We start from the raw sequence: 15169 nt of genomic DNA, 5'->3' as shown, positions 1-15169 counted from the left end.
TTAAATTAAAAGAAATGGCAAGTAAATGCAAAAAACTTATATGTGGACTAATAATAGATGAAATGCACATCAAAGAAAGTGTAACGTTCAAAGGAGATAGATTGATGGGGTATGTAAATTATGGAACTGGCACCGATGGTTGTGATGGACTTCCCAAAGCTACTCAAGCTCTTGTTTTTATGCTTGTAGCCATAAACTCAAATTGGAAAGTACCAGTTGGTTACTTTCTTATAAATGGGATATGGTCAACAGAAAATGGTAACTTAGTAAATACATGTTTTGAATTAGTGCACAAAATTGAAGTCCAAGTTAAAACTAACATTTGATGGGACGGTATCTAATTTTTCAATGACAAAGTATTTAGGAGCTGATTTATCTATGCCTTATCCCAAACCTTTTTTAAAGCATGAATCTGGAATAGTAGTACATATTTTATTAGATGCTGCTCACATGCTTAAACTATGTTGAAATACATTGGGTGACTGGAAAACTCTATATTATGATGAGAGCATGAAACCAATAAAGTGGTCATTTTTTCAAGATTTGGTTTCTATACAGGAAGAAATTGGTCTTCATATGGGAACAAAAATCCGTACCAGACACATTAAGTATCATAAAGAGAAATGAAAGTGCGTTTAGCTGCTCAAACTTTCAGCTCAAGTGTAGCAAACGCACTAGAGTATTGTTCAAAAACATTAAATTTAAATAGTTTTGCAGATTGCAATGCGACAATAACATTTTGTAAGAATCTAAACAATATATTTGACTTTTTAAGCACAAGGAACTTTTTAAGTAAGTCACAGTACAAAAGACCTTTAAAAAGAGAAAACAAAAGTGACGTATTTAATTTTATTGAAAACTCCATTAAATAATTGCAATCATTATACTGTGAAATTGGTAAAGATGGTAGTAAAACAATAGTTCCTGTCATCAAATCCACTAGAAAAATTGGGTTAATTGGATTAATAATTTCATTACAAAGCATCAAAAATATGTTTATTGATCTAGTTATGACAAAAGAATTAGATTTTTTATTAACATATAAAATGAGCCAAGATCACCTTGAAATATTTTTCTCAGCTATCCGTTCAAGAGGAGGTTTTAACAATAATCCCACTGCTTGACAGTTTGAAAGTTCTTTTAAAAGACTATTGGTTCATACAGAAATAATGACATCATCTGGAGCAAATTGTAATGGTGATGGATATGACAAAGATTTTGTGGGTCAGTAGTAGCACTTCAAAACCTGTTGAAAATTCCAATATTTATTTAGATATGCTATGTGCAGAAATGCCAGAATATTTGCCCAAAATATTTATCGAATCCACAAACTAAAAGAAAGTCTCCTAGAAAGCGAGATAGTTCATTAATCTCTTCTAAAAACATTAAAGTAGTAGAGGTAAATTTTACAATCTTACTAAAAATATTAATTAATCAGGTACAATATATAAATAATACATAATTATACATAAATATTATGTATAAAATATTTGACTGTTCGTATCATATTTAAATGTTGTATATCAATTTTATAATTAATTTTAAAGTTCTGTTATATAGGTAAGATATATCCTAGTATACATTATGTATTACATATTGTAAATATTTTTTTTTTTTATAGGCTGAATCTAAAATTTCTGAACATCCTTGTAGTAATGATATTGATCCAGAATTTTCTGAAGAATCTTCAGTCTTGTCCACTGAACAAAAGTTTGAGAAAATATGTTGTGATCTTGAGTCAATCACACTTCCAGATAATTGGAAATATGAGATACATAGAGCAAATAAACCATATATTATATTGTATACAATAAAATGTAAAAACAATGAAGCTGGAATTAGCATTGAAAAACAGATTTTTTTAGATTCAGACATGATTTTGAAATGTAATATATATGAAAAGAATATAAACCTTCAAGATTTGTGTGGAAATTCAAATATTTCTTCATTGGATGATTTGATTTCAATTATGATTATTTTAAGTTCTAAAAAAATATGTTCAGGTGGGCCTTTAGTTCAAGAATTTAAAAGTATATCAGTTGAATGTGCAGATATAATTTTTAAAAACCATTGGCAACATAAAAAATGTCCATATTTAATTGATAAATCATCTATTCAAAATAAATATTCATTTTGTAAAGGCTTAAGAAGAGCATTTCGTTAAAAAAAATCAAAGTTGTCTGTTAGCAAATCGACTAGGTTATTATTATCACCTACAAAAAAAAATAATATTTGATGAGCACCGCAATAAAAAGCATATTTTACAAAAACAAGTGTTAAGAGCAAAACATAGAATACAATATTTACAAGATCAGTTAAATGAAGTTAAGGAAAGACTAAATCAATTATCAGATAGCTCAGTTAATGATCTTATAATTAAAAAAATTTTCTCTAGTACCATCCCTGAGTAATATATATCGACATATTAATATTAGAATAAATATATTTTTTACTTATAAGTTATATTAAATTTATGATCATATAAACTCTAATATTCTATTACAACTAGGAATGTACGGATGTCGGATACTACGATGTACTAATAATTATTAATTACCAATAGTAAAATATGACCCTACTTACTACCAGCGCCTTAAGCGTGTGGTGAAAATATGAACTACTGAATGGTAACACAATCTGACCGAGTGGCGGGCCAGCGACAGCTAACCTGTATATCTTAAACCGTGGTATGGAATATGTCATAGGTTCGGTTCGGTTATTTGTATAGAATATATAGAACTATGATAGACGTTTTTACAACTTTTTTTTAACTTCTGAAATGAAAATGTGTAGAGGTATGCAAAAATTGTTTTTGCCCCCACGTGAAAAGAGCCCAAGTTACGCCTATGATTTCAGATTTATTATTTTCATATTATTATTATTATTATTTACCTATTGGCTATTTCATTTTTTTATATTTTAATTTGATAATTTTATATTTGACCAAATATGAAAGATTTATTATCTGATGTTCATATTGTGTTAATTTTATGTCTCTGCTTAAAACTGATATTTGTGATTTTTAAATAAAATACATTTAATGATTTTTATTTGTCATTATTTTGTGTCACTTTTTTTCCTAGATTCATTTTTATATTTCTTTATAAGTACTCTGCCTACATTTTAAAGAGCTAAGAAGATATTAAAAAAGTTTTAAATCCTATATTTAAGACATTGTATGTACGTTAATTGGATATGTAATCATTATCTGTAAGTATGTATTGTACAGTCAGACAGTCCATCGGGACTAGTGTATCTTATCTTATCATGTAACCTTTACATCTTATAATCTTAAATAATTGTCGAACTATTGTAGTTATTATTGAAAGTTCTATAATAAAAATAAAAATAAAATATTGTATGCATTAAGTGAATTTTATATGTATATGACTTCAAATGAGCCACCTTTTTTGTTTATTATTCCATGATATTACATTTTCTCTTACCTAAAATGCTCTATCTCTTTCTAACAATCTTATTTCAATAAACTTATGGCAGGGTGTGGAGGAGTAGCAGTCCATATCTTATTATGTCTATGGTTCTCATTGAATATAGTTCAATGATGGTTCTATACTTATTATCACAGAACAATATAGAATAGACAGTCGATCAGCTGTGCGGGTTTACGTATCCCTACGGTATGAAGTATTGGACTCTAAAAATTGTACCGTATCCGTAATCTGATAGGATGTTGGCAACGTGTATCCCTCTTTGTTACGAAATTTTAAAAACGGATACAACGCAATGGCCAGGCGGCATTAACCACCTCACACCTGTCCTGTATGGGCGTATGGCTGTATATTCTGTATCCCGTAATCCGTAGTTGTAGCGTTTTCATATGTTATTAGTATTATTACTTATTAATTTATTATTCATTTTTTTTTGTAATTAATAATTTTCATTATGGTTGTAAAGTGTCTGGTATGCCCTAACAAATATGGGCCATTATCCCAAATCAGCTTATCCCAAACTAAATTTATAATGTGTTAGTTCTTTAAACCTAGTATTCTATTCTAAATTCAATATCCTGTTATTACATAAGCCATTAATTAAAGTATTTTAATATTTTTTTCATTAGAGTTATTAATTAAATACAGGGCCAGCGCTACCTTTTGCGAGGGCCTGTGCAAAACGTATTTAATTTATTTAACCAATAAGGCAATAACTATAGTTATCTATAATTTATAGACTATAGGTGTAATTAAAAACGAAAAATTATCAAAAATACATGTCCCAAATAAAACAATTTTTTTAATAATTAAATTTAATATATTAAAGAGTTAAGCTCTTCCAAAATGTTGACCCTAGTTACATCTATGATGTTTAATGGTATTAAAAAATACTTTAGGGAAATAGCGATTATCAATTTTCAACTGTTCAATAATTACTTTTAAACGTATGTGTAATACGTCAACTTACATATCATATCATACGAGTAAACAGACAACTTCCAAAATATATATTAAGGTATACAAAGGTTTTGTAATTTTACCGCACCACGTTGCTTTTCAAAATATTATACATATTTAATTTAATATTACTTATATTCTTGTTTTATTTTATTGCAAGATTTTTATACAAAATATATTTAAGCACGAGGTCCTGGACAAATGCCCCGTTTTTGCCTCCCCCTAACGCCGGCCCTGATTAAATAATTTATTTTACATTTTAATGCTAAAACATTCAAACTTGGTAAAATTACCAAGTACTGTACTATACAAACTACAAATATCGTTTTGTGGTAATCAATGTTCAGCGGTGATATTGATATGAATATGATATATTTAATTGATAACGTATGCCGCGCCCTCCAGGAGACCGTGTTCAAGGCCACAGTCACCCGATTTTGCCAATACACAGACTACAGAGTGTCGTACCCCTGTTATTATAGAAGTCTGTGTTTCCAGTTATCATGTAGAGTTGGTTCTATTCAGTTTTCGGTGTTGTGGATTTCGACAAAATAAACCATCGGCATTCGACAGTTACATTCTTACATTTGAGTATTTGATGCATTATATTATCTTTACTTAAGGCAGTTGTGTTTGGTTTTCGTATTCGGGTATTCGTATCGTATGTCGTATTATTCGTATTCGGTTTTTATTTTTTAAAGTTTAAATCCATGCTGCACGTGCGAGGATGTCCGAGTGTCTGACCTTATTAATTTAGTTTTTAGTTATTGCATTCATAGTTTTTACATAAAAATACCTACTTCATAGGTACATTTATAACAGGTGAATGATTTTTATTTATAAGTATTATTTTGACTCAGTTTTATACACATAATATATAGTAAGTGATTCTTTTATCAATTAACAATTGAAACTATTAACGTTTTTGAAAAATAATTTTTATTTGTTACTGCCTATACTAAGTATTTAAAGTATTTTCAAAAAACGTTAAAATTAATCTCCCGAATAGATCTCGGTAACACTGTTGTAAGCATGGTGTTCCATTTAATGAGAGACACTAATTATTTCAGAAACAATTAAAGTTTTTGAAAATATTTCTTGGTTGTCATATAGTATGCGGTCTACCGGTGATTTACGAATATAGTATGCAGTCTACCGCAAATAAATAAATTAAAAATTATATCATAATATTATAATATAATTATTGTAGTAGTAATACCTAGTAAAAAATTAATTATAAAAAATGTGTTTATCAAAAAAAGCATTATCTTTCCTATAATAGTACACACAATTATGAAAAAATAAGCTAAATGAATATATGAATATAATTTTCTCACATTCAGCTGTGCATTGTTTGACATCCCTTTCTCTTGCAACGTAAAAATCTCCTTTTCTTACCTCTCTCGTTACGTAGGTATAAATTCATACCACTTTCACACTTAGATATTGGGCATTTTCATTATTTGCCACAAAATTTTTGCCAATTAAAAAACTTGTGGTTGATTCTTCACTACTAATAATTAAATAAAAATCTTTTGCCAACATATTAAGTGTATAAAATATAAGTTGTGGTGTCGCACAATAAATGACGTATTGAGCCATTGAGCACATACTTTTACAAAATGTTGAAGTATTGTTATCTGTGTATAAGACATTAAACATAAAATATTGACCGAAGAAAAAGATTAAAGTGTATCTATTAAAGATAAACTTTATAATATAAATATATAAAGTCTATATAAAAACCGGCCAGGACCTAACCGAACGTGTTTGCTGGTAGACTGCTTGAACTGTGTTCCGCAGAACCTTAGGGTAGATCACTTCAAGGTTCCGCGAAGCTTAAGTAATTTTTTTTAAATGTTCAAGAAAATTACTTTAAAATATCCATTATGGAAAATAATACTTGTATATTAAATAATAATGTATAAGCCATATGGAATAATCTATCAGCTAACTCTATATCGGGCTCTATATATTCAATAATCTATACTTCTACTTAATATTATAATTTATTTGCAAATAATCCTAAAAAAAACTAAAAAGGTAAAAAGAATTAGGGGTTCCACGGATAAAAAAGTTTAAGAAACGCTGGCATAATGCATGACAGCCTATTTCTTTTACATAAATTTAAATTGTTACGAACAAAATGTTTGGGAAAAATATGTTTTAATTAACTATTTTTAATTGCTATAAATTTTTAAAATGTTTAATCTTTTGAATGGAAACATACAGTTTTAATTTCATATTCCTAAGCAGAGTTTACTAAGCATTTTGATCTATAACCTTATATGTAGATATTTAATATATCGATGAACAGAGCAGTCAGCATACTAGTGAACTAACCAATATATGGCTATATATATATATATATATATATATATATATATATATATATATTTCGTATGATAAATATATGGCTATACCTGTAGCACTCTGCTCTGCTCATCCAAACTTAAGATACTTATGACTCAAATTACTAGTTCAGAATTTAATTATTATATATATTCATACAATTTCAGGAAACAACAAAAAAAAAAAAAACTGGAAGTTCTGCAATACCATTAATCAAGTAAATTACACTACAAGAAAAAAATAAAGAATATAATTGATGATTCTGATTCCACAGTAAATTTAAGAAAAAAAAAGAAAATGTCTGAAATAAATGCTTTAGCAACTAAGAAACCTAAAAAGAAGAAAAAGCACCATAAAAGTTTAAATGCTAATGAAGCAGAAACCAAATTAGTTGATAGAACTTGTGTAGAAGTTAATGAACAAAATATTAATGGTTCTGATTTAACAGAAAATGATAAAAAACTAAGTAATAAAAAGAATTTTGTCAAATGTTTAAATTTAATGGAATTAAATACAACCAATGATGTAGAAATGAAATTGTTAGAAAGTACTTACGAAAAAGTTAATAAACGAAATATAATTGGATCTTATTCTAAGAAGAATGTAAACCGGAAAAGAAAGTCTGAAAAAAATACTTTAGCAGGTATTTCATTTGGTGATAATTGTAACTATGTTAATGAGAATATTCCTATAAAAAAAAGAAAAAAGAAAAATCATGATGTAAGTTTAAATTCAATAGTATTAAACACTAATGAAACAGAAAATCAAATAATTGAAAAAGTGTATGAAGAAGTTAATGATTCTGATTTTAGAGAAAACGCGAGAGAAAATGTAAACCAAAGTATTCAGCATGAATTATATATTTCATTGGAAAATAAATGTGTTGCTATTAAGAAATCTAAGAAAAAGAAAAAACATGATGTAAGTTTAAATTTTATAAAATTAAACACAAATAATGATGGGGATCACCAAAATAATGAACAAATTATTAATGATTCTGATGTCTTTGAAAATAAAAGTCAAACAATTATGTCTGAAATAAATGCTTTACCAACTAAAAAAACTAAAAAGAAGAAAAATCATAGTAAAAGATTAAATTCAATAGAATTAGAAACAAACCATGATAATGAAATACAAATATTTGAAAAAACACACGAGGAAGTCAATGATCAGAGTATTAATGGCCCTGACCATAGAGAAGATATAAACCAAAGAATACAGTCTGAGTTAAGCTCAGATATTTTGTTGGAAAATAAATGTTATGTAGATAATGATAATGTTACTACTAAAAAATCTAATAAGAAAAGAAAACATAATAAAAGTTTGAACTCAATAGAAAAAAATACCAATAATGAAGTGAATTACAGAATGTACGAAAGAGATAATGAACAAAATATTAATGTTTCAGATTCCGTAGATAATATAAACCAAACAATTATGTCTGAAATAAATGCTTTGCCAACCAAAAAAACTAAAAAGAAGAAAAATCATAGTAAAAGTTTAAATTCAATAGAATTAGAAACAAACCATGATAATGAAATACAAATATTTGAAAAAACACATAAGGAAGTCAATGATCAGAGTATAAATAGCTCTGACCACAGAGAAGATATAAACCAAAGAATACAGTCTGAGTTAAGCTCTCCGACAGATATTTTGTTGAAAAATAAATGTAGTGTAGATAGTGATAATGTTGCAACTAAGAAATCTAATAAGAAAAGAAAACATAATAAAAGTTTGAACTCAATAGAAATAAATCCCAATAATGAAGTGAATTACAGAATGTACGAAAAAGATAATGAACAAAATATTAATGTTTCAGATTCCGTGGATAATATAAACCAAACAATTATGTCTGAAATAAATGCTTTGCCAACCAAAAAAACTAAAAAGAAGAAAAATCATAGTAAAAGTTTAAATTCAATTGAATTAGAAACAAACCATGATAATGAAATACAAATATTTGAAAAAACACACGAGGAAGTCAATGATCAGAGTATTAATAGCCCTGACCACAGAGAAGATATAAACCAAAGAATCCAGTCTGAGTTAAGCTCAGATATTTTGTTGGAAAATAAATGTTATGTAGATAATGATAATGTTGCTACTAAAAAATCTAATAAGAAAAGAAAACATAATAAAAGTTTGAACTCAATAGAAAAAAATACCAATAATGAAGTGAATTACAGAATGTACGAAAGAGATAATGAACAAAATATTAATGTTTCAGATTCCGTAGATAATATAAACCAAACAATTATGTCTGAAATAAATGCTTTGCCAACCAAAAAAACTAAAAAGAAGAAAAATCATAGTAAAAGATTAAATTCAATAGAATTAGAAACAAACCATGATAATGAAATACAAATATTTAAAAAAACACATAAGGAAGTCAATGATCAGAGTATAAATAGCTCTGACCACAGAGAAGATATAAACCAAAGAATACAGTCTGAGTTAAGCTCTCCGACAGATATTTTGTTGAAAAATAAATGTAGTGTAGATAGTGATAATGTTGCAACTAAGAAATCTAATAAGAAAAGAAAACATAATAAAAGTTTGAACTCAATAGAAATAAATCCCAATAATGAAGTGAATTACAGAATGTACGAAAAAGACAATGAACAAAATATTAATGTTTCAGATTCCGTGGATAATATAAACCAAACAATTATGTCTGAAATAAATGCTTTGCCAACCAAAAAAACTAAAAAGAAGAAAAATCATAGTAAAAGATTAAATTCAATAGAATTAGAAACAAACCATGATAATGAAATACAAATATTTGAAAAAACACACGAGGAAGTCAACGATCAGAGTATTAATAGCCTTGACCACAGAGAAGATATAAACCAAAGAATACAGTCTGAGTTAAGCTCAGTTATTTTGTTGGAAAATAAATGTTATGTAGATAGTGATAATGTTGCAACTAAAAAATCTAATAAGAAAAGAAAACATAATAAAAGTTTGAACTCAATAGAAAAAAATACCAATAATGAAGTGAATTACAGAATGTATGAAAGAGATAATGAACAAAATATTAATGTTTCAGATTCCGTAGATAATATAAACCAAACAATTATGTCTGAAATAAATGCTTTGCCAACCAAAAAAACTAAAAAGAAGAAAAATCATAGTAAAAGTTTAAATTCAATAGAATTAGAAACAAACCATGGTAATGAAATACAAATATTTGAAAAAACACATAAGGAAGTCAATGATCAGAGTATAAATAGCTCTGACCACAGAGAAGATATAAACCAAAGAATACAGTCTGAGTTAAGCTCTCAGACAGATATTTTGTTGAAAAATAAATGTAGTGTAGATAGTGATAATGTTGCAACTAAGAAATCTAATAAGAAAAGAAAACATAATAAAAGTTTGAACTCAATAGAAATAAATCCCAATAATGAAGTGAATTACAGAATGTACGAAAAAGATAATGAACAAAATATTAATGTTTCAGATTCCGTGGATAATATAAACCAAACAATTATGTCTGAAATAAATGCTTTGCCAACCAAAAAAACTAAAAAGAAGAAAAATCATAGTAAAAGTTTAAATTCAATTGAATTAGAAACAAACCATGATAATGAAATACAAATATTTGAAAAAACACATGAGAAAGTTAATTATCAGAGTATTAATAGTCCTGACTACAGAGAAAATATAAACCAAAGAATACAGTCTGAGTTAAGCTCAGATATTTTGTTGGAAAATAAATGTTATGTAGATAGTGATAATATTGCAACTAAAAAATCTAATAAGAAAAGAAAACATAATAAAAGTTTGAACTCAATAGAAAAAAATACCAATAATGAAGTGAATTACAGAAGCTCTCCGACAGATATTTTGTTGGAAAATAAATTATCATCTGCTTCATTAGAAATTAATTATAGCTTAGATAATGAAAATCTTGCAAATAAGGAATCTAAAAAGAGTAAAAAGCACAATATTCTAAAAACTGTAATTTCAAACTGTAATAGTGAAAATAAAATGCCTATGATTTCCCAAGACCGTTTTAGAGTAAAGAATCTGCTAAATTCTTTGGACTTACTTGACTCTGAAAAATCATCTTCTATTATTAAAACTGACCGTAATTTAAAACGTTTTAATTTAATGAAGTATCTAACCAATAAAGATCCTTCACTAAAAAATCATCCTAATTTTAAAAAAATAAATGAGCATTTGTCTAAAAAAATCAAGCAAGCTATAAATAAGGAATGTAAAATGGGAGCATCGGATATTTTATTGTTAAAAACAGTTGGGAAAATTATTTTGAAAAAAATTGTTGAAAAAATTGATGCTGCACAGGTATAACACTTGATAGCCTTAACATTTTTCTTAATTTTATATAATGTATACTCTATTTCACCTGAGAACGAGTCATGTGCTGACCAAAACTAATCGCTTCTGTGTATCACCACACTGTAACTTTCTAATGTCAATACATATTATATACCATAATGGCTTGTTCTCTCATGAAACAGAGTATAATACATACTTTATATATTTTTTATTTATTTCACCTAGGATTTAAAAGGTTTAATAATAAGATTACCACCTGAATGTTGTAAAAATAAAATTCATTTTTTGGAGACTACGTTATGTAGATTACCAAATAAACACAAAATGGATATTATAAAGAAGCAAAATCCTCTGATCAAACTAGGAGTATTTAATAAAGATGAAGATAATATGATTCAGGAATATTGGTCAAAATTTCAAAAGGTATGTTTTTAAAATAATTTATTTGATAAAACTAGAAAGGATACATGATCACAGCTTCTATTAGTATAATGTGCAGTGGTGCAACTAGGGCTAAAATTCTGAAGTCTCATTTTCAAATTTCTAACACCTTGTGACAATAGTGGCACCAGTCAACATTCAAACTGCTATTGTGTGGGGTATGTGGAAAAAAAGATGAGTTTTACTGTTTTAAATCTCCCATTAAGAGGACGCTTTCCCCGCATGTGTTGTCTCCGTCTTACAAGTGCATAACATTGCAAACGCGGTTTCGCGCAGGAAAGAACCGAGAAAGATACAGTTATAACTAAGAAACAAAATTTTACCACATAATAAGGAGAACATTTACTGTGCAACATTGTTTTCGACTTTTTGATATCACAAATACAAAAAAGTTCTTATTGTTTCAAAATTCATTATTTTTGCACTTTTCAAACTCGAATAACTTTTTTCAGTTCTGATATCAATAAAATAAAAACAATGTTACACTGTCAAATTCCCCTTTATCTATGGTGAGAATTTTGTTTCTTAGTTATGACTGTAGCCTTCTCGGTTCTATCCCGCGTGAAACAGCGGGTGTAGCGTCCTCTTAACATTCATTTTTGGCTAAAAATATGGTTCTTATAACGAGGTAAGGTACTGGAAGAGAAAGTAGAGTATTGATAAGTAATTTGAATATAAAATCAGAATAAAAAATGTTAATGTTTAAATTTTTTTTATTTGTTATAATTAAATTTAACTTATGCCTTATTGAATAATTTATTCGTAATATTTGTATTATATTTTTATATATATTTATATATTAATAATTCATTTTCAGGAATACAATATTTCAAATATTCTACCATTCTTATCCAATGGATTAGAAATGGCTTTGAGTCCTATAGAAAGAATGCAATTTATCCGTTATATATCAGCTGGACTTCCTAACCGATTATTATATTCTGTTTATAATAGATTCAATTTGCTGTTTAACAAATACCAAAACAAAACACCGTAAGTTCTCTATTTCTCATATAAGTTTGTTAGTTTAATAATGAGTTTTATATTTATAAGTATTTATAAAAAAAAAGCGGTTGAGTCGTGGATGTTGCTCTGCTGCACAGTAGGTTACAAGTGGGTTGCTGTAATGGATGGAAATAAATTTGAATCTAATGATATTATATCATTGCATATGAAAAACGATTCTGAGCGAAGATGGTTTATATGTCTATGATATATTATAGATTATTAAAAATTTTCAAATCTTAGATATTAAAAGAAAAACTTTTATTAATTTCTATCTAAAATAATTTGAACATTGCCGTTATTTTTACGTATTTAGTAAAAATTTGAAGTATAAATGTTTATAAAAAGAAAATCGTGTCTATGAATTTTTAATATTTTTCAACTGCTATTGTAGCAATGTGTTTGAAGCCTGATGTTACATTTTCAAGCTTTTCTACCCAACAAATAAATTGTTATCGATATTTATAGAAAAAAGTTGAAAAATTAAAATGTCAGTAAACAGCTCAAAACAAATTTGAAAATTGTATCAAATATAGAAAATATCTATATAAACATTCGGTAAAAATTTCAAGTATCTGCGGTCATTTGTTTTAGAGTTACATCAAAAACCCAAATCGATTTGGTCGAAAACTGGTTGTGCGTAAAAATTCCCATTTTGCCTTAATTTGTTGTAGGTTTATCCAGATTATTTAGAAAAAGTATTTTTTACTTTTGTCCCCCTCAAAGTAGTAACTAGATTCTTCACTTTCTGATCGAACGAGGTACTGAAGTCAAAAATCGTAGCACTTTTCCTGCCCCAAAATGTGATGATAGCCATAAAAAAAAAAACACATTATGGTAAAATCAATACATTCATCGCTCAGAATCTAAAATATTAGAAATATATTTGTTTATGCTGGGTTGACCACTTTAAACCTGTAATAATTTTTTTCAAATCGAGTTTTATAGAAATTAAAATATTCATTTTTAGGATATTTTTTAAATACTTCTTTTAGATGCTGAACAACAAAGTAGCTCATAAAACTAATAACAATTCATTTGTGGTTTAAACATAAATTATTGTTATGCTACATTTAACCACTGTACACTAATTTAAATATGAGTGAATATGAAAAACAAATTAAATTTCTTTAAATGTTCACAAATACAAATTTGTGGTATTAGATTGAAATTGTTGTTATTCAGTATAGAATTTGTAATTATATTTTATATAAATACCATGTTTTAAATTATCATTTTTTATGAAATTGAAGAAAAGCTTTAACAAGGTATAACAAAATATGTGAATTTTGTAAACACAAATTTTTTATATATTAGTTATTTATTTATTTATAATTTTACTGTATTACTTTCATCTGTAGTTTTAGTGAAGAAGAAGACCAATTAATTATGAAAGTAGACAAGTGTGATGCAATTAAAAACAAATTTTCAGTACTAAGTTTAATTTTAAACAGAACTAGAATACAGCTTTACAGAAGACTTGAAGTTTTAAACGATCAACATATCAAATGTAAAAGTGAGTTAAATCATATTAATATTAAGAAGTATATTTAAAGGTAATTTGTAAATTAAAAATATTTTTTCATTTCATTAGAACTTTTTTGGGACGATCAAATGCGTCAAGAATTATTTACAAAAATTCTATTAGTAACAAATACAGAACACTGGAAAGATTTGAAAAAACGGACAATAACAAAATATGAATGGATTGAAATTGCAAATGAACTTGGTGAAAATTTCACTTATAAAAAAGTTAGATACCATTGGATATATTTATATACCATGTTATTTTGTGAAAAACCTATTTTAATGTCAACATTCAACTTAATTATAATGGATTTGTAAGTTTCTGATCCCCAAATATTAAAAGTAATATTAAAAATTATTTTCATTTTATAGATTAGAAAAAATAAATCCTAAGCATTGGTCAGATTTGAATTGGATAGAAATAACTAATTTATTATATCCAGGTGCAAACAGTAAAGTTATTTGTGGTTTTTTCCATTCTTGGGTTAGTAAAAAAGTCCCATCAAACATAAAAGAAAACATTAGAGGTAAATTAGTACTTAATTTAAAATAAAATTTATATTACAAACACTGATGTCATAAATTTATTTATTTTTTATTGAAATTTACATTAATAAATTTCCCCTTTGACAACACAGGCCACTAGCGTTACATTTTTAGTTAAATATAATTATATAATAATAAATATATGGTATATATCTTAAATAATTTTACAATATTTTAGTTGTGACTTATTATTTTATTTTATTCATAGATACTTTGATTTATTTAAGAAAATATGAAGTGGAAAAACTACAACAAAGAATCAATAAAAGAGGCGAAAGAGAATTTCCGAGGCTTACAGTTAAACATTATGATTTATTAGTTAATAATAATGAATAAAAAAATAACTTACTGATATATATATATTTTTTTTTCTAAACTTGCAGTACAAAATAACAGTCACAACACACGTTTTTATGTTTTTTTTTTTTAATATATGAAAAAAAACAAATTAACATTTTGTTTCCATGGCTGTCAGACTTGTGTAGATAACTAAAACAGTATGACTATGACCCTATACCTAGTGGTGGACTAGGATCAGCATAGGGTAATTAGTAAATTTAGTGGTTCACATATTTTATAAT

At 26.7% G+C, this 15169-nt stretch overlaps 1 protein-coding gene and 1 pseudogene across 1 annotated transcript; both read left to right on the top strand.

The window, feature by feature from the left end:
* The first annotated feature begins 1169 nt into the window (after positions 1–1169).
* Positions 1170–3821, top strand: LOC149054731 (uncharacterized; annotated as a pseudogene).
* Positions 3822–4893: 1072 nt separating this feature from the next.
* Positions 4894–14942, top strand: LOC107168120 (uncharacterized). Its single transcript, XM_015517421.2, has 8 exons — positions 4894–5231; positions 6929–11075; positions 11295–11492; positions 12328–12503; positions 13877–14031; positions 14110–14356; positions 14415–14569; positions 14797–14942. Exons 2-8 carry the CDS (start codon positions 7059–7061, stop codon positions 14922–14924), a joined length of 5076 nt encoding a protein of 1691 aa, XP_015372907.2. The 5' UTR covers positions 4894–5231; positions 6929–7058; the 3' UTR covers positions 14925–14942.
* Positions 14943–15169: the final 227 nt, after the last annotated feature.

The sequence above is a fragment of the Diuraphis noxia genome, unplaced genomic scaffold (genome assembly GCF_037042655.1).
Source record: "Diuraphis noxia isolate RWA-SAM2 unplaced genomic scaffold, SU_Dnox_SAM2 contig0005, whole genome shotgun sequence".
Classification (NCBI taxonomy): domain Eukaryota; kingdom Metazoa; phylum Arthropoda; class Insecta; order Hemiptera; family Aphididae; genus Diuraphis; species Diuraphis noxia.
The sequence above is the reverse complement of the archived record's forward strand: the minus strand, read 5'-3'. Positions and strand labels throughout refer to the sequence as shown.

What these genes read in the sequence shown, in the direction of transcription:
- LOC107168120 (XM_015517421.2), top strand. Translation starts at nt 7,059, where the DNA reads ATGTCTGAAATAAATGCTTTAGCAACTAAGAAACCTAAAAAGAAGAAA. An exon ending in AAATACCAAAACAAAACACC is followed by an intron (nt 12,504 to 13,876) that starts GTAAGTTCTCTA and finishes TTTCATCTGTAG; the next exon opens with TTTTAGTGAAGAAGAAGACC. An exon ending in AACTTAATTATAATGGATTT is followed by an intron (nt 14,357 to 14,414) that starts GTAAGTTTCTGA and finishes TTCATTTTATAG; the next exon opens with ATTAGAAAAAATAAATCCTA.